Raw genomic sequence first — 16,906 nt, forward strand, 5'->3', positions numbered from 1 at the left:
ACCACCACACAATACATATCATGGTATGACGGGATGATCTCAGTGATACATTTTTGCTGTTCAAGACTCTGGAATACCTATTAAGTCTCCAATTCGGATTTAATATGCTGCAAGTCCATTATCTATAATGCAATACGCTTTGCCCGGCTGAATTCGCCAGCTGGTGCTGTACTTTCTCATCCGTTTAATCGCTTTTCCAGGCCTTTCGTCTATAGAATTGGTACTAGGCTGCTCGTCCTGAGAACCTAAGCAGGAAAGGGGTATCTCCATACGCCTGAAGAAAATCCAAGCCAAGTAACGTCCAACCAGACCAAGCAAAATTGGATTGAATCATCACCATTAATCCAAGCCCTTGAACTTCAGGATGCCATGCGCACCATGAGGTCCCAAAACAACGGGTGCCTTGCCCTTCCTTCGCTTCTTGCGCTTCTTCTTCTCGTCATCACTGTCGTCGCTATCGTCTTCTTCATCGCTGCTGGCCTGTCGTTTGCTCTTCTCGGCAGCCGCAGGAGCTGCGCCCGCACCGTCCTCGCCCGAATCATCCGAGTCGTCGTCCTCGTCTTCATCGGAGTCCGAGTCCTCGTCTTCTTCTGCTTCTGCTTCTAGCGCACTGGCCTCCTGCCAGACCTTGACCGTCTGGCCACCGCCACTGATCATCCGGCCCTGGCAGTCGAAATTCAGGCCGAGGACAGCCTCGACCTCGTCGTGGGTGTACGAGGCTTCCACCTCGCGCTTACCAAGGTCCACCAATCGGATATTGCCATCGCCCACGCCCACAACCACTTTCTTCTTGCCCCCGGTCACGAACTCGGGCACCTGCACGATAGAGTCCAGGCTCTCGCCGTCGCGGTCGACGATGATGCGGTCCTGCTGGTCGTCCCAGGCGCCCTTGTCCCAGAGGGTGAGGACGCCCGAGCCGGTGCCGATCGCGGCGATGCCGTTCTCGCGGTTCTTCTTGGGCCCCAGGCCGGCCACGAAGACGGCGCTGAGCAGCTCGTCCTCCTGGTCCTCGCTGCGGACAAGGACGCCGCGGCGCAGGTCCGTCACGGCGAGCGTGGTGCCGCCCGTGCTGACCCACTGCTTGCTGAAGCCGCTGGTGCTCTCCGCGCTGGGCGGCAGCGGCGCGATACTCGAGACGAAGTCGGTGTGCGGGAAGTGGCTCTGCTGCGGCTTGGCCGACGCGAGCGCGTGGTCGCGCAGGTCGAGCAGGTGCAGCACGCCCGAGTCGCAGGCCAGGAGGATGGTCTGGGGCGACAGGACGTGGAGCAGGGTCGGGGCATTGGGCACGTTGGGGTTTGTCGAGGGGATCGCGAACTTAGAGGCGACCTGGCCCGTCGTGGGGGAGAAATGCTTGAGTATGGAGTCCGTTCCGGCCGAGTAGAGAGCTAGAGAGGGGGGCCCAATGGCGGTTAGCTCATCGCGTTTTTATTTGTCTATATGCGCCAGCCCGTCGGTAGAGAGATGGAGAGCTCCTTAGCTTACCTGATCCGTCGTTGCTAAAGCCGAGAGTGCGGCAGCTGCCCTTGTGGCGGCGGGTGCGCCAGACCGTGTCTATGGTGCCCTTTCCGTCCGAGAGGATGCTGGTGTCAGCCGAGTCGCTGTCCTCGGCGCTCTTGTCAGCGGCGGGCAGGCGAAAGCACTGGACATGGCCGGTAGACAGGCCGACAGCCAGCAATGGTTCGGTAGGGGTGCAGGGCCTGGCTGAAGAGTTCCGCACTCAGCGGGAGGGTGCAGAGGTTCTCGAACATGGTGGCGTTCAAAAATAAAATCGCCCTTGTGAGCTTCCGTCCAAATACTATCTCATACTAGTATTTTTAAGGTCCAATTGCATCGGTAGAAACGTTGAACGTAGTTCGTTGCGGTTAGAGTCTTCGGTGGTTTCATGGGCCAGAAGTTCCGAAAAGAAGGGGGGAAAAGTTTGAAGCTGCAGGCTCTAAAAAAACAAGGCTAGTAACGTTCGATTCTAGCCCCCTTCCATTGTCACAACATCAACATTGTATTGTCGGTCCCCAAGCTCGGTTTGAAGGGATCCAGATCCTGCTGCGACTAACTGCGTTGAACTTATTTAAAGAAGGCTCATTCCAAAATATTAGCTACTTCAATGTTGCTATTTTCTTTTTCATTAGATTAAGTAGATGAGCTCTGCCGGAAATGCGAAGTGAGGACCGCCTGGCGACCGCGCAAGGGCGCTAGTGGGCACCTTGGCTCCTGCAGAATCACGTCGCGCTGTATTACAGGCCTAGAGCATCCATGCATGGTGTGAATGGCGAAGGGGGAAGCATGCTCAGTAGGTCAGTTCCTTTAAAGGGTAGAATGCGTTATCATTTCGGACATCTCCCATCATCATCAGCCCATACTCAGATTTGGTCAATATTCTGTTGTCGTTCATTGTTGACCGGGAATCAATGTTTTGCCCTGCTTCCACGTGGATGGAATATGTTTTGGGTGCTTGCCGACCGCGGGGTAGTCTGGGGAAAGCTGTCGAAGCTCCAAGCGCGAGTCCTGAGCTGATGCGGGGCACTGAACCCGAACCCAAGCCTCGAGGCCTGTCTGTTTCGATCAGAGCTTCGGAGATTGTGTTAGCGATAGCATCGTTGGGTAGCAAAGTAGAAACTATTTCATAGGGTATACATATATATATGTATCAGTAGTGTACCAGTCCAAGAACTGACGAGAACAATTTACACCGAGATGCACCCCACGTACCCAACACCTAGAGCTTCTCCCTAGCGGCCGTCTTCATATGCCGCGCCGCAAACTCGATCGCCGCCGTGTACCCGTACACGCCCATGCCGCAGACCATAGCGACGGCCTTGTCCGTAAAGTACGAATGGCGCCGCCACTCCTCGCGCGCGTGCACATTGGACACGTGCAATTCAACATAGGGGACACCCACGCCCAGCAGCGCGTCCCGGATCGCCACCGACGTATGCGTGAAGCCGCCCGGGTTGATGACGATGGCGTCGACACCTTCGTCCCGGGCTTGTTGGATCCGGTCCACGATGGCGCCCTCGTGGTTGGACTGGAACGTCGCCAGCGACACGGACAGGGACGCGGCCTGCTGCCGGGCTGCGGCTTCGACGTCGGCGAGCGTCGTGCTGCCGTAGACGTGGGGCTCTCGGGTGCCTAGGAGGTTGAGATTGGGGCCGTTGATGAGCAGGAGGTTGCAGGAAGGCATCACGGTTTGACGATATGGCTCGTTCTATTTCCAGGGATAGATAGACTCTTGAAGATTGGTTTTATGGGATTGGTGAAGAAGCATTAAAAGGGGGGAATCTTCAAATAATTTCGTGACCGGCTATATGGAGTCTCTACTTCCCATGGCACAGCTTGATGTTCGATGACTTTGGCCGGTACATGTAGTTATCTATCGTGAGCTCATGTTATAGGGTACATATGCCATACTCCGTACAGTTCGTATTGTTATTTCAACCCCCTGTGTATACGCTGCCAAACATCTTAGCCTCCAGCTCTTGCCGGTAGTTAATTCCCGGTCGTTGCGTCCATTCATATTGTAGCTTTCCCTGATAGACTTCACTCCTGTGCTCCAGAGAGAGAGAGAGAGAGAGAAATGATCGGCCGCTGGAGAAGTACGTATCCCGGGTATAGCTGAGCCGGGCCGGTGAGCTAGTACATAATGGTGTTAGTGCGGATTTGGCTGCAATGGATAAGTGTTTTGCCGCCACTCTTGAGAATTGCTTCGGATAAACGCTTGAACTCATAGACACACCTCCAGATCAATGGACTACGCCATCTCCTCTCCCGAAGAGGGGTTAGATTGGTCATTGACTGGATCCTCGGGCTGTCAGTAGCATTGCGTAGGTAAGTACACTTTATGTGACCAGTCATCTCTTGGTGAGGCCAGGTGTGGACAATTCGAGTCAGAAATTCCTTTTCATGCAATGGGACTTACGAGTCGCCTGCTGTTTCTCTCTACGGTGGATCTCGTCCCCATACGAACCCCCTCCCCCAATCCGATGATCCAATCGTGAGATACACGCACCACCGAACAGACGCGGACCGAAACCGCTGTTCCGTCTCTTATCGGGACCCATTTGCGTTCGGTTGGCGGCGGTCCAATGGTGCGTGTATGACTACCGTAGAGCGTTACGGCTCTCTGTGCATCTGAAGCCACCATAGACCAGAACACCATAACCAGCTCGTGGTTTTATTTCCCGTGGTTACTCGATTTCACTTTTTGTTTTGCATGTGATAATGAGTGCAGCCCAACACCTTAGCGATGATGACCTAGCCAAGATCTACACCTTCGCGGTGCAGCTCGGGAAAGATGCCGGTGTTATTCTCATGAAGTTCGCGCAGGCGCGATGGAGTGACAACGGCTCCGGGGCACAGCTCTTCACCGAGAAGGACAGCGCCGTAGACATTGTGACCAAAGCGGACGAAGGTTAATATTTCCAACCTCCTACTGAACGGAAACTTATGAAAAGAAGAAATGAAGCTAACAGGTGGGATTTTCGTCAAAGATGTCGAGACTTTCATAAAGAATGCTATAGAGAAGAAATACCCAACGCATAAGTACGTCAACCCGAGGAACGCATAGGCTACGAACTCTGACATCCCTTTATAGGTTCCTTGGTGAGGAGACGTACTCCAAAGGCGCCTCGCAGGACTATCTGATCGGCGACGAGCCGACGTGGTGCATCGACCCGCTCGACGGCACTGTCAACTACACGCACCTCTTCCCAATGTTCTGCGTCTCGATCGGCTTCATCGTAGACGGGCGCGCCGTAATCGGCGTAATCTACGCGCCCTTTACGGCCCAGCTCTTCTCCGCGTGCCGCGGCCGCGGCGCCTGGCTCAACGAAACGCAGCGCCTGCCCCTCCGCGACCAGCCCCTCCCGCCCAACGCGCCGCAAGGCTGCGTGCTCTCGGTTGAGTGGGGCAAGGACCGCAAAGACGCGCCCGACGGCAACCTGCACCGCAAAGTCGACAGCTTTTTGAACATGGCAGTTGAGCCGGGCGGGCGCGGCGGCAAGGGAGGCATGGTGCACGGCGTGCGCAGCCTGGGCAGCGCGACGCTCGACCTGGCCTACGTCGCGCTGGGCGCGTTCGACATCTGGTGGGAGGGCGGGTGCTGGGAGTGGGACGTGGCGGCGGGCGTCGCCATCGTGCAGGAGGCGGGCGGGCTCGTGACGACGGCGAACCCGCCCGCGGATGTGAAGAACGCGCCCATCGAGGATGTACGGTTAGGGAGTCGATTATACCTGGCTATCAGGCCGGCGGGGCCGTCGCCGGCTACTGGGGAGTCGGCGCGCGAGTCGCAGGAGCGGGTGGTGCGGGAGGTTTGGCGGCGGGTCAGGCATCTTGATTATAGTCGGCCGGGTGCGTGATTGAGGAGACAGGTGGTTATTATATGAATTGTGTAGAGACAAATAGACACATGTATTTGTGCCAATCTCGACCCACAGACTCTAAACATTTGCTTGCTGGCTGGTGGTAATGAGACCGAACTATGAAAACACACAGGGCGCTCTCCCCCGATGATAATAATGATGATGACTCCCTTACTCCTGTAAATGCTTCTCCCCACGACTTCCCCTTGAACACGATTGATACCGCTCCCCCAAAACGGCACCGAACGAAAACCAACGCAAGCCCAGTTCAATTCAAAGCTTCGATATCTGCGACAACCTCGCCGCAATAACCTCGCTCACCTTCCGGACTGGCAAGTCCTTGACCGCGACGCCCGTCCAGAACCGGTCCTGCTCCAGCCCCTGCCAGATCAGCGCCTTGGTCCCCAGGATGACCTGCCACCCCTCCGCCTCGGCGAGCCCGCCGAGCGCCGTGTACGGCGTCGGGTTGTAGCACATCTCCAGCATGCAGCCCTTGCGCGGCATGCGTAGGAACGCGCCCACGACGGCGCGCGCCGCGTGCTCCGCCGGCGTCCGCGGCGCGAAGTCGGGCACGCACGCCACGATGGCGCCGGGGGCCTCCAGCCGCCCCGCCTCCTCGGGGGTGGCGACGTACACCAGCCGCTCGCCACCGTAGCCGTGCGCCGTGCACTCCGCGATGACGGCCGCGACCTCGGCCGGGTCGCGGTTCACGAGGTAGATGCGCGTCGCGCGCATCCATTTATGTAAAGCGTAGACGGCCGAGCGCGCCGCGCCGCCGCCGCCGACGACCAGGGCCGGTCGGTCGTGGAAGCGCGCGTCCGGGTCCGCTACGTTCTGGTAGAAGGACTCGCGGATGCCCACGACGTCGGTGTTGGTGCCGCAGTAGCGGCGCGCGCCCGTGGCCGGGTCCTGCTTCAGGAAGATGGTGTTGCAGGCGCCGACTTCGCGGCACTCCTCCGTCAGCTCGTCGAGGTGCTTCATGATGGCCACCTTGTTGGGCATGGTCACCGATGCGCCTGGCCGACTGTTAGCATATTGATTTTCTCGTTTCTCTTCTGGAGAGGTAGGTGGTGGCGAGGAGAAAGCACATACCGTAGAAGTTGGGGTCTTTGATCAGCTGTAGGAACTGGGGATGTCGGCCGACTCAAAGAGCTTCTGCTCCCATCGCAGCCCCAGCTCGCCGTATATCGTCTTGTGGAAGAGCGGCGACATGGAGGCCTGGATCTTGAGGCCGAACAGGTAGCCATGGCGGTCCAGCTGGGTCTGTGGTTCCGGAGCGTTGCGGCTCCTGTCTTCCACGTCGACGCCATTCATTGTGTGAGTTTGGGCTAAAATGCTGTGGGCTTGTTTGGGATGTGTGTAGTCAATCCTCTGTTTCTGTTGCTTGAAATCAAGTATAGGTATGTAAAGTAGACAGGACACCGTTTGCTTCAGTTTCGTTTCTCGCCTACTTCCTACTTTAGGTACTTTGCCGTGCTATTAGTCAGTCCACTGGCCTACATTCGATGTATATACAAGCGGAATCCTTTCTATCGAATACATATTGAAGTCTTCTTAGAAGTGGCTTCGCGTAGCTAACCTAGTCGCAGTAGCGGCCCACCTCTGTCCGTGATGAACATTTTGCCATCCGCCGCCAAAATTCGATCACGATGAACTCCACATGATCACCGCGAAATCCATGCTTTTTTCCCTGGTTCTCTCTGTGGTTTGTGGATGTCCACCCCAAGAAAAAGAAAAACCATGTTGTCTCATCACAGGAGCGGATGGAAGTGCTCACAAACCCCCTTTCCGTAACGGGCGGAGTTCTCTTTTCCTAATTGGTGACGAACGTGTGCTCGTTACTCCGTGTCTTCGCCGCTCGGCGCAAGCCTTTTCTTTGTTAAGCTTAAGTGCCACCAAGAACTGGATGAGGGGCACGCAAGGGTGGACTTGGCATTGAATAACCGAGCTAACACACTCCAGACACATTTCTGGCCGGCAGGCCGGTTAAGTGTTCTTCCTCGGCAAAACCAGAGTTCGTCTTGGTAGTCTCGGCTAGCACCAGAATCGTTTCGACGAATCCAGGCCGTTGGAGGAACCAGCGTTTCTCAGGAACCAGCGTTTCTCCAAGGAGGCGGGGATATCTCCGACTAACACTCACCACCGTCTGTGGGGAACATCTGGAAGTGCCGTTGTCGTAGTGGCTTGGCCCCGCGCAAAATGGGAAATTTGGCTCCCCATCACACACGCCCAGCTAACAGACAGACATCACTACACATTCTGGCTTCAATGGGAGGTACTTGCTGACAGTGGATACCGTGATCGTTAGTTCAACAGGGACGGACACCATGTGCACTAGACGGAAATGGTGAAGACTCGCCAGGGTTTTGGAAAAGGAGCCCTGACTCGGACAACGGTGAGCCAGCCAGCCAGCCAGCCAGTAACGCAGCATGCAGAATAATCATTTTTCCCTTGGAGAGAGGAACGGAAACGCCATGTCCAGCCAGATCTGTTCCCCGACCCCGGATTCCACGCCTCACCCTAGCATCTAGCTGATAGCTGTAAAGGTCTTGGATTCGGGAATTGGGAAAGGCTTACTACTTACCCCAGATCTCGCCCTGTCCTTCGTCGTTCTCCAAACCGGGGTCTGCGCTGTCAACAAACTGGGGCCCCAGATTTTTCACCTTAATTAATATCCCGACCTCCTCGCCGCAATCGGGTTTCTTGCCAGTGACTCAGATACTGCCTCTGTGTGCCCGTAGAGAGAGACAGCCTTTATAATCCCATCGCTTATATACTCCGTGTTTTGACCGGCGGCATTTGGCTTCTGTCACGTCTCTTATATCTGCCTGTCTGTTCCTCGGACTAGTGGACCAAACTGCAAGGGGGCGAGGGAAGAAAAAAGTCTTTCAGGATGGTGGGACTCCTCAAGCTCAAGGAGGACAGGCCGACGCCCAAGGCCGTGTACAACTGGCGCGTGTATACGTGCGCGGCCATTGCCTCGTTCGCGTCGTGCACCATCGGTTATGACTCTGGTTCGTCTTTTTGATCTCCTCTCTCTCTTCTGCGCTCACCACCATGGGATCGCCCATCGCTGACCATGCTTGACCTTACAAACAAACAGCCTTCATCGGCGGCACTCTGGCGCTACCGTCCTTCACCTCCGAGTTCGACTTCGGGAGCATGGACAAGGACGACCGGGCCCTGCTGCAGGCCAACATCGTCAGCGTGTACCAAGCCGGCGCCTTCTTCGGCAGCCTGTTCGCGTACGTCACCTGCCACTTCCTCGGCCGGCGCAAGTCGCTCTTCGTCTTCTCCGCCCTGTTCATGCTGGGCGCGGGCTTGATGCTGGGCGCTAACGCGGCGCGCGGGCTCGGGCTAATCATCGGCGGCCGCGTGCTCGCTGGCTTCGGCGTCGGCGGCATGTCCAACATCGTGCCCATCTACTGCTCCGAGCTGGCGCCGCCCGCCGTGCGGGGGCGCATCGTCGGCATCTACGAGCTGGGCTGGCAGCTGGGCGGGCTGCTCGGCTTCTGGATCAACTACGGCGTCAACACGACGATGCAGCCAAGCCACCGCCAGTGGCTGATCCCGTTCGCCGTGCAGCTGATCCCGGGCGGCCTCCTGGCCGTCGGCGCGCTCTGGCTGCGCGAGTCCCCTCGCTGGCTCTTCTCCAAGGGCCGGCGCGACCAGGCCATGGCGAACCTGGTCTGGATCCGGCAGCTGCCGCGCGACGACGTCTACATCATCGAGGAGGTCAGCTACATTGACGAGGACCTCGAGCGGTACCAGTGCGAGGTCGGGGCCGGGTTCTGGAAGCCGTTCGCCGCGCTGCGGCAGCGCAAGGTGCAGTGGCGCTTCTTCCTCGGCGGCATGCTCTTCCTCTGGCAGAACGGCAGCGGCATCAACGCCATCAACTACTACAGCCCCACCGTCTTCAACAGCATCGGCATCACGGGCACCGACGGGGCCCTGCTAACGACGGGCATCTTCGGCCTCGTCAAGACCGTCGTCACGGTTGGGTGGTTGTTGTACCTGAGTGAGTTCTAGCCAGCCTGAACTGATCAATCTATCCACCTTGGGAATTCTTACTAACTTGTGCACCTTGAATCTAGTTGATCAACTGGGCCGTTGCAAGCTGCTGATGTACGGCGCCGTCGGCGGAAGTCTTTGCATGTGGTTCATCGGCGCCTACATCAAGATCGCCGATACTGCGAATAGACCCGCGGGAAGTCCGCTTGACAGCGGTGGTATCGCCGCCATCTTCTTTTTCTACCTATGGACCGTCTTCTACAGTGAGTCTCTCCACCGGCGTGGATGGTACCATCTGAAGAAAACTACTTACTGACACACCCGCGTTTAGCCCCAAGTTGGAATGGAACTCCGTGGGTCTTGAACTCGGAGATGTTCGACCAGAACACTAGAGCTCTGGGCCAGGCATCTGCTGCCGCCAACAACTGGGTACGTTTAGCTCCCTTCTTCCTTCTTTCTCTTCATCAGCTCCATAACACACCCCTCGTGTATAAATAAACAACTCGCTAACTTGCTGCAGTTCTGGAACTTCATCATCTCCAGGTTCACGCCCCAGATGTTCATCAAGATGGGCTACGGCGTCTACTTCTTCTTCGCCTCCCTCATGATCCTCTCGGTCATCTTCACCTACTTCCTCATCCCCGAGACCAAGGCGATCCCGCTGGAGCACATCGACCGGCTGTTCGCCGTCCGGCCCGTCCGCAAGGCCAACGACGTCATCATGGCGGAGCTGCGGCTGCAGGACGAGGAGTTCCGCCACGCCGTCGAGGGCGTCGACCTGAGCGAGAAGAAGGAGAAGGTGGAGCAGAAGGAGAATGTTTAAGAGTTGACGATGATGATGACAAAATATGTAAAAACTCGGGGATATTCCTCTTTGTAAATATGCGAAGTAGAGTCGGCAAGTTCAGCGAGAGTTCAAGTCACAAAATAAGCAAAACTCGAACTTTCCATCTTGTCTTAAATCTTGGAGTGCAGTGAGTAATTGGTTGAGAGAAGCAGCACTCACATAGAGCAACGAGTCGACATTGGTTCGGTCTAAGTGGTATTCTTCTATTGCGGGAATTCATCAATCATTGTCCCCGATTAAGACACTCGATACTCGACTCGCGCCGAGAGATCACGACAGAGTCACAATACAGTGTCAGTAGTCGATTGAAAAACAATATGTTCAATTTTGTGGATGTGAAAAAGCAGAAACACGCTGTCTATATCACTATATCGAACCCGCCGCTCCAAAGAACCATCCATACATCCGCAAGAACTCGCACCAGGCGTAAGTATCTCACTCTCGTTACTGCAATAGCAAAAAGAACACATTCCTTCAAAGCGAAGCCACCACCCTCTCCCCATCACCAACACCACCCCCAACTAGCCCCTTCTCCATCATCCCACCCACAAGATCCCCCCCTACCCTCTCATCGTAAACCTCGTCCTCAACCCGCAACTGCATGTCCGCCACGAGCTTCCTCCACGACACCGCCCCACGCCGCGCCAGCTCCCGCGGCACCCCCGGATCGCGGTCAGCCATGCGGCGGTGAAACAGCTCAAGACTGACCCAGCCCTCGAACTGGAGGTCCCGGAAGATCGCGCGCGCGATGTCGCGCACCGGCAGGTAGCCGCCCCGGTCCCGGTCCTGCTCCCCGTAGAACAGCCGGCAGTTGCGCGACCAGCTCATGCGGGCGGGCTGCTCGGGGTCGTAGAAGGCGTGTCCGGGTTTCAGTGGGGACGCGAGGCGCTCCGCATCGACGACTTGGACGTAGAACACTTTGGCGACGTCGAAGGTGGCGCGCATGCGGGCGAGCGACGCCTGCAGCGCGGTGTCGGCGGACGGACAGCACCCCGAAGGCGAGGCCGGGTCCGCCCAGACGCGGCCCGCGATATTAAAAGTGTCGAGGCAGAGCCCGAAGTTAGGCCGATCGACAGCCTTCACGATCTCCCAGCTAGCCTCCCAGGTATCGACGTAAGTACCCCAGCAGAGGGCCTCGTACACAAAACGGATCCTCGTCCTCCCCCCTCGGCCTCGGCGAGGCCCATGTCAGCGACCCGGCGCAGGTCTGCGACGATCCGGCTCATGTCCCCCGAACACTGCGACGCCGGCAGGAAGCTCGACGGGATCTGCACCATGTCGGTGCCGAGCGCGCGCGCGAGCCGGAACCAGAAGCGGAGCTGCGCGAGGCGGCGCGCCTGCGCGGCGCGGTCCAGCAAACCCTCGTAGCCGGCGAAGGGCTGCAGGCACAGGACGGCGAGGCCGCGCGCGCGGCACATCTGGCGGATGCGCGCCGCGGCCTCTAGCTCGTTCTCCTCGGGGGTGTTCTTGTGGTGGTGGCGGGCGAGCTGGCTGGCGATGTCGGCGAGGTCTTCGTGGAAGAGTTCGATGCCTTTGTACCCGTACGCCTGCGCCATGTCGAGTTTGTGGGCGAGGGAGTGGCCGGCGTAGCAGCGGCCCAGGGACATGGACGTTATTGCTAGTCTGCAAGGCATCTTGTCTTGTGTAATGTGGACTTGGGTTTCGGGAGCTTGCTTTCTCGCCTTAAAATGTGGTGGTATAAGGCGGGTTGAGTTCGGAGACAAGATGGGACTGACTTATATAACGGCCGTATCCTCTGGTATTGAAATATATATAAACAGAACCTTCAACTAAAAAACGAATGAAATAAATTTATACTTGGCAATCGCAGATCAACGATGACACTAGCAAGCAAGTACACAATGCGTATTGGCCTCGAAGATTTGACGGTATCCCGTTATCCAGGAAATGGCCTGATACGTGCAGTGGATCTGTCGACTCCCTTGAAGCACAACGGGTAGAAATCACACACAAGAGAGACGCTAAAGCTGACGACAAGTGATACAAGCCGACAGGTTGGTGGAAGCGACGAACCGGTTCGTTCATTGTAGCAAAAAGCAGAAAAACAAAAGAATGGTGACATGTCAGAGGCAAGGGGTGCCCATTTTGAATACACGGGCACGCACATATGCCGGTACCTTCCCCGGCGTGCGCATTGTTCTCTCTTCCTCCTGGTCGGAACCCTGCGGCGGGCACTTACGACAGCAGCAGGCGACTTGTCACTTACCATCCGCCGGGTGCAATGTTTCACCAGAACGATCGGAACATTACCGCGGTCGCAACAACATGCCCGGGGCCGAAGATAAGCGGGAGGATGTACTTCAGGTAGACGTCATGCTTGGGCACGCATGTTGGAGACGGCCGGGTAAACACATACACGCCCCAGGCCCCACCACGGCCGCCTCATGGCTGAATGTTCACACCGCTAGGGGGGCTCCTGGACTTACTAACGCATGGCTTTCTTCATATCTGGTAATATTCAGCAATGAAATGACATCCCATTTTCTCGAGTACGTATGGATGCCCGTAGTGTGAAACGAACCCCTTGCTCCCCTGCAAATCAGAGTCCTGTTTTTCAGATATGCAATGGTTATGGCTTGTTTGACTTGTCTATTTCTGTCACCGATAGTCAGACCTGTAGACTTGCTTGCTGTGGCTAAGCAAGGACGGCAGTCCAAACGTAGTAGGAACTTCATACTCAGAGGGAGGTGTGAGCCGTAAGGGAGAGCCAGGGAGAGTCGGCTTCGAATCTGACACATCCATCCTAATGAACGGCCTTGAAGTTTGCTTGATTGCGTAGTTATGGTGCGAGTTTGCAACTATGAAACTCGACTACATAGGCTCTTAACTGGCAACGTTGCGCTGCGTCTAGGGTTTCTAGATAACATGACGTGACAACGTGCCCAGCACCGCGACCACCCGAGGGAACTGGAAACCGGGTTCTTGGGTTCTCTGATTGAGGTCCTAATAAATGGTAGAGATTCGGTTAGATTAGGTTGAGGTTATCCACATATGCTTCGTTAAATTTCATGTCGATATCCGTGAAACATGCAATCACGGTTCCTGTTCCTTAATATCCTCCAATCGCGGCTGCAGCTGCGGTTGGTTTGCCACCCCCTGTTCCTCGTCCGGGTACGACCTGAACACCTCCGCCCGCATCAACCTGCGCGGGGCCCGCCGCCCCGTGAAGAGCTCAAACTGCGCAAACCCTTGCTCGGGCAAGATGTCGAGTCCGTCCATCGCTACCCAGCCACGGTACGCCTCAGCCCGGATCTGAGTAAGTAAAGGGGTGTTGAGGTACTTGTAGGCGTATTCCAGCACCACGCCCCCGGTCGGGCTCTGCAGCCACGAGTCGGGGAGTGTGAAGTTGGGAGGGGAACAGCCGTCGACGCTATGAGTTGGGATGCAAGAGACAATCATGGTCGGCGGTCGGAACTCGGTGGGCCAGGCGTCCTCGCGTGAGTGAAGAACGTGGAACTTGGTCTCGAAATCGGAGCCGGCGCCGAGAAGAGGGATGTCGTGCCGAGCGAGCAGTCTCGAGAAGTGAGAGACCAACTTTGCCGCATTCTCAATGGTCCTGTTGTATATAGCGATGTTGCGGACCCCGAGCTGAAGCATAGCGTAGACAGCTGCCCGTGCCATGCCACCGGCTCCGATGACAATGCCCGACGAAGTGGGCCGTACAGCATTCGCAGGCGACAGGCCACGTCTAATGCACGCTCGGACGCCGATCCAGTCCGTGTTCTCGCCAAACAACGCCAATACTGGACCAGCGCGGTTCCTGCAGTGGAAGAACAGGGCATTGTCAGGAATGGTCCCGTCCGGGTGGAGCTGTCGCACCGGTATCAGTGTGTTGACAGCCCCAATGGCTTTGGCGTGACTGCTCAATGAATGCGTCAGGCTGATGACTTCCACTTTGAACGGCAAACCAATGGAAGCCCCTGCGAAGTGAGGATCGTGAATAAGGTCCCGTATGTTACTCAGAGAGTCCGTCGAATAGGGAGTATATGAGTGGGGTATCCCACAAGCTTTAAGTGCAACCGCATGCATAGCTGGTGACAAACTATATCTCACGTTCGCACCAAAAACATGCAGTTTCATCGCATCGATGATGAAAGAAGAGTGAAGAGCGGACGTTGCTTGCAGCGCTGTAAGTGCGGGTGGAACATATAAGGAATCCTCGTCGTGGCGTTGATGCAGGAGTGGCTCAGGAATAACCGATGTGAGGATGCGATTGAAGCATTGGGAGTTCCTGCCTTTGGATCCTGTATTGAAAGCGATAAGAGGCAACTCTGATGGGCCAAGATCTCTGATTGCTGACCGAACTGAGCTGATCTCGAAGTTATCTTTAACTTGTGTCGCAGGTCGTAAGAGACGGACAAGATCGCAGTTCAGGCTTCGGGCTTTTCTGTAATACGAAGTCCAGACTGGGTCTGTCCACGCTGGTGGGTCTGATTGGATATTGACGGTGCCAATCACCTTTGTACATCTCCTCGAAGCCATTATGTGATGGAACCAACGATCATCAAGCCGGAGGTCGATAGCAATGTACTCCGGGGCTAATCGTAGAGCGTGCCGCAGGTGTTCTGTATACACTGTCCTCTGAGCCTCGCTGATATCGTCTTCAGAAGGCCAGACGACGTTCATGATGATGGGTATCACTGCATTCCGCCGGATATGCCCGACGACTCTACTGATCTGGCTTGCGCGCTCCGGAGTCAGTCGGGGGTCCTCAACGGGCTGCACGAAAGCATCGTCCACAACGATCTCGATAGCATCGACTCCAGTCTCGATATCCTCGATATCCAATTGGTCCGACATCAACTTCGATAGCGGGACTGACATGGCGTACGTAAACTGGCGCTTTTCAGTTGGTATCGAGGCCAAAGGGAAGGCCGACTCCACGTAAGGTATAGAGCCCTCCGGCATACAAAAAGACAGGAATTTGAGAAAATGCCTTTCTGCCCGTTTCAGAGTCAGATAAGGCGTGGGGGGCTTTGGTCCGGAGTCTTGATTGACGGCAGTGGACTCGACCACGGTCAAATCTCCCTTCTTTGGTGGCACCTCGGAGACGTTGAAGAACTCCAGGTTGCAGCAGGCGCGGAAGGTGGTAGCGGCGTAGACGAGCAGTTCGTGGAACTTGCCCTCGTCCGTTACTTTCAGATAGGTTGCGATCGACTGGGACTCCCTCAACACATGGATGACTGGATGAGAGACGGCGAAATCCTCCAACAGGCTCTGTACGCAGCGTTCCATCCAGGACGAGACTAGAATGCAATCCCTTCCATGGTTGGCCAACATGCTCTGCAGTAGACCATATTGTCGCCTTTGGCATTCGGCCGCACCGTATGTCTTCTTGAAGGCGTAAGTCGAAAGGCCCGCCGCTTCCTGAAAAACTTTCTCTGTGTCTATTATACGTCTCTTCATGGCCGTAGAGGCAATGATTGCCAGTGTAGACTTCCCGGAACCACGCATTCCTATAAGAACAACCGAGGCATTGGGCTCGAATCGCAGAGTGGTGTTCTCGTAGGGAGATCGCATTGGCGGCGTGTGGGTTGAGGATCTCGAGCCAGGAGCGGATGGATGTTGCGAGCCAGGAGCTGTGTCCTTGGTCTCTACCCTGCTTGCGTAGAACCTAGGAGGCGCATCTAATGAAGAGTGCGGCCTGCTAACGGGGGATTTGTGAGGTCGTTCAGGTGGATCACGGTCTGCGTACAGTCCGTAGTATTTCGAGCTCGACTCATCCGTGGCCATGGTGGCGAACGAGCGCTTCACTCCCACAGTGGGAGCCGTTGGGTGCAGTGGAAACATGGTGATTCATGGACTGAGACTCCGGAGACATAGGCACGTCGTCGTATCATGCCGCGAAGACATTGATGGTGGAGGAGGTGAGAAATTCACTTGTCAAACAGGCCAGCAACTTTCACAGCAGTTGGTGGAGAGTTGACTGTTGAGGTGCCTTGGGCGAGTCTAGCCATCTGTCTGCTGGGTTCATATGTAGACACAGATAATAAACAATCGATCGTATCGTACGACAATATCCGTGAAGTGCAAGGTATGTTTTAAAAAGCATGTAGGTACGGCGATTAGGTGGTATGCTTTCGTCAGTGTATGCACAGCTGGACTGGACAGACCAGCCCGTGATTGGACATTTCTTCCCCGCCTGAAGCCAATGGCTTTCAGATCCATTCAGGCCCATTGGGACCCATTTAGACCCGAGCTGGGCACTGGGGCTGGGGTCACACTGGAGAAAAGAGCCCTAGGCGATCCCACACTCGTGCTAGCGCTATCCCTCCTCACCCCCGACTTATGGCTAAATATTTAACCGCCAACAGTTCCCAGTGCCGTCGACCTACCCTGTCAAGCCTGTCTCTACCCCAGGTTTCTTCCCCACAGCAAGACAGCATGTCGCAATCTGAATCTGAATGCCCGAGACTTGCGTGTCTGGTAGTGCGCTGTTTCTTGTCTCTGTTCCATGCCGAGCCGTGAAGCTGCAAATCAGAACGACGAAAAGAATTGCTTTTTACTTTTGCCCCCAACCATCGACTGAATTTGGGCGATATAGGCAACTCTGGCAGGGCAATGCTGGGTCGCTGTGTCTGATTCACGAATTGACGCCATGTTTGGGGAGGACGCGATCGCCATCCAGACGAGGAACAGTTTGGATGTGCGGGCAGAACGGTCACGATACCAC

General features: G+C 56.1%; 7 protein-coding genes across 7 annotated transcripts; 2 read left to right on the forward strand and 5 right to left on the reverse strand.

The window, feature by feature from the left end:
- Positions 1-339: 339 nt before the first annotated feature.
- PG994_007217 (WD repeat-containing protein jip5) lies at positions 340-1,748 on the reverse strand (the record flags this gene model as incomplete). Its single annotated transcript, XM_066858626.1, is given in 3 exon segments — positions 340-1,385; positions 1,483-1,639; positions 1,659-1,748. 3 exon segments carry the CDS (start codon positions 1,746-1,748, stop codon positions 340-342), a joined length of 1,293 nt encoding a protein of 430 aa, XP_066715568.1.
- Positions 1,749-2,713: 965 nt separating this feature from the next.
- On the reverse strand, positions 2,714-3,178 carry PG994_007218 (dehydroquinase class II; the record flags this gene model as incomplete). The annotated part of the gene is made up of 1 exon (XM_066858627.1): positions 2,714-3,178. The coding sequence occupies one exon, from the start codon at positions 3,176-3,178 to the stop codon at positions 2,714-2,716; it is 465 nt and encodes a 154-aa protein (XP_066715569.1).
- A 1,037-nt stretch (positions 3,179-4,215) lies between these two features.
- PG994_007219 (uncharacterized protein) lies at positions 4,216-5,351 on the forward strand (the record flags this gene model as incomplete). The annotated part of the gene is made up of 3 exons (XM_066858628.1): positions 4,216-4,405; positions 4,485-4,536; positions 4,589-5,351. The coding sequence occupies 3 exons, from the start codon at positions 4,216-4,218 to the stop codon at positions 5,349-5,351; spliced, it is 1,005 nt and encodes a 334-aa protein (XP_066715570.1).
- A 276-nt stretch (positions 5,352-5,627) lies between these two features.
- On the reverse strand, positions 5,628-6,668 carry PG994_007220 (uncharacterized protein; the record flags this gene model as incomplete). Its single annotated transcript, XM_066858629.1, has 2 exons — positions 5,628-6,370; positions 6,482-6,668. 2 exons carry the CDS (start codon positions 6,666-6,668, stop codon positions 5,628-5,630), a joined length of 930 nt encoding a protein of 309 aa, XP_066715571.1.
- Positions 6,669-8,247: 1,579 nt separating this feature from the next.
- Positions 8,248-10,188, forward strand: PG994_007221 (quinate permease; the record flags this gene model as incomplete). The annotated part of the gene is made up of 5 exons (XM_066858630.1): positions 8,248-8,368; positions 8,458-9,372; positions 9,449-9,628; positions 9,697-9,794; positions 9,886-10,188. The coding sequence occupies 5 exons, from the start codon at positions 8,248-8,250 to the stop codon at positions 10,186-10,188; spliced, it is 1,617 nt and encodes a 538-aa protein (XP_066715572.1).
- A 498-nt stretch (positions 10,189-10,686) lies between these two features.
- Positions 10,687-11,846, reverse strand: PG994_007222 (3-dehydroshikimate dehydratase; the record flags this gene model as incomplete). The annotated part of the gene is made up of 2 exons (XM_066858631.1): positions 10,687-11,310; positions 11,361-11,846. The coding sequence occupies 2 exons, from the start codon at positions 11,844-11,846 to the stop codon at positions 10,687-10,689; spliced, it is 1,110 nt and encodes a 369-aa protein (XP_066715573.1).
- A 1,420-nt stretch (positions 11,847-13,266) lies between these two features.
- On the reverse strand, positions 13,267-16,023 carry PG994_007223 (uncharacterized protein; the record flags this gene model as incomplete). Its single annotated transcript, XM_066858632.1, has 1 exon — positions 13,267-16,023. The coding sequence occupies one exon, from the start codon at positions 16,021-16,023 to the stop codon at positions 13,267-13,269; it is 2,757 nt and encodes a 918-aa protein (XP_066715574.1).
- Positions 16,024-16,906: the final 883 nt, after the last annotated feature.

This window comes from Apiospora phragmitis (genome assembly GCF_038363925.1).
Source record: "Apiospora phragmitis strain CBS 135458 chromosome Unknown utg000007l:1.0-2108841.0:1.0-2111359.0, whole genome shotgun sequence".
NCBI lineage: Eukaryota > Fungi > Ascomycota > Sordariomycetes > Amphisphaeriales > Apiosporaceae > Apiospora > Apiospora phragmitis.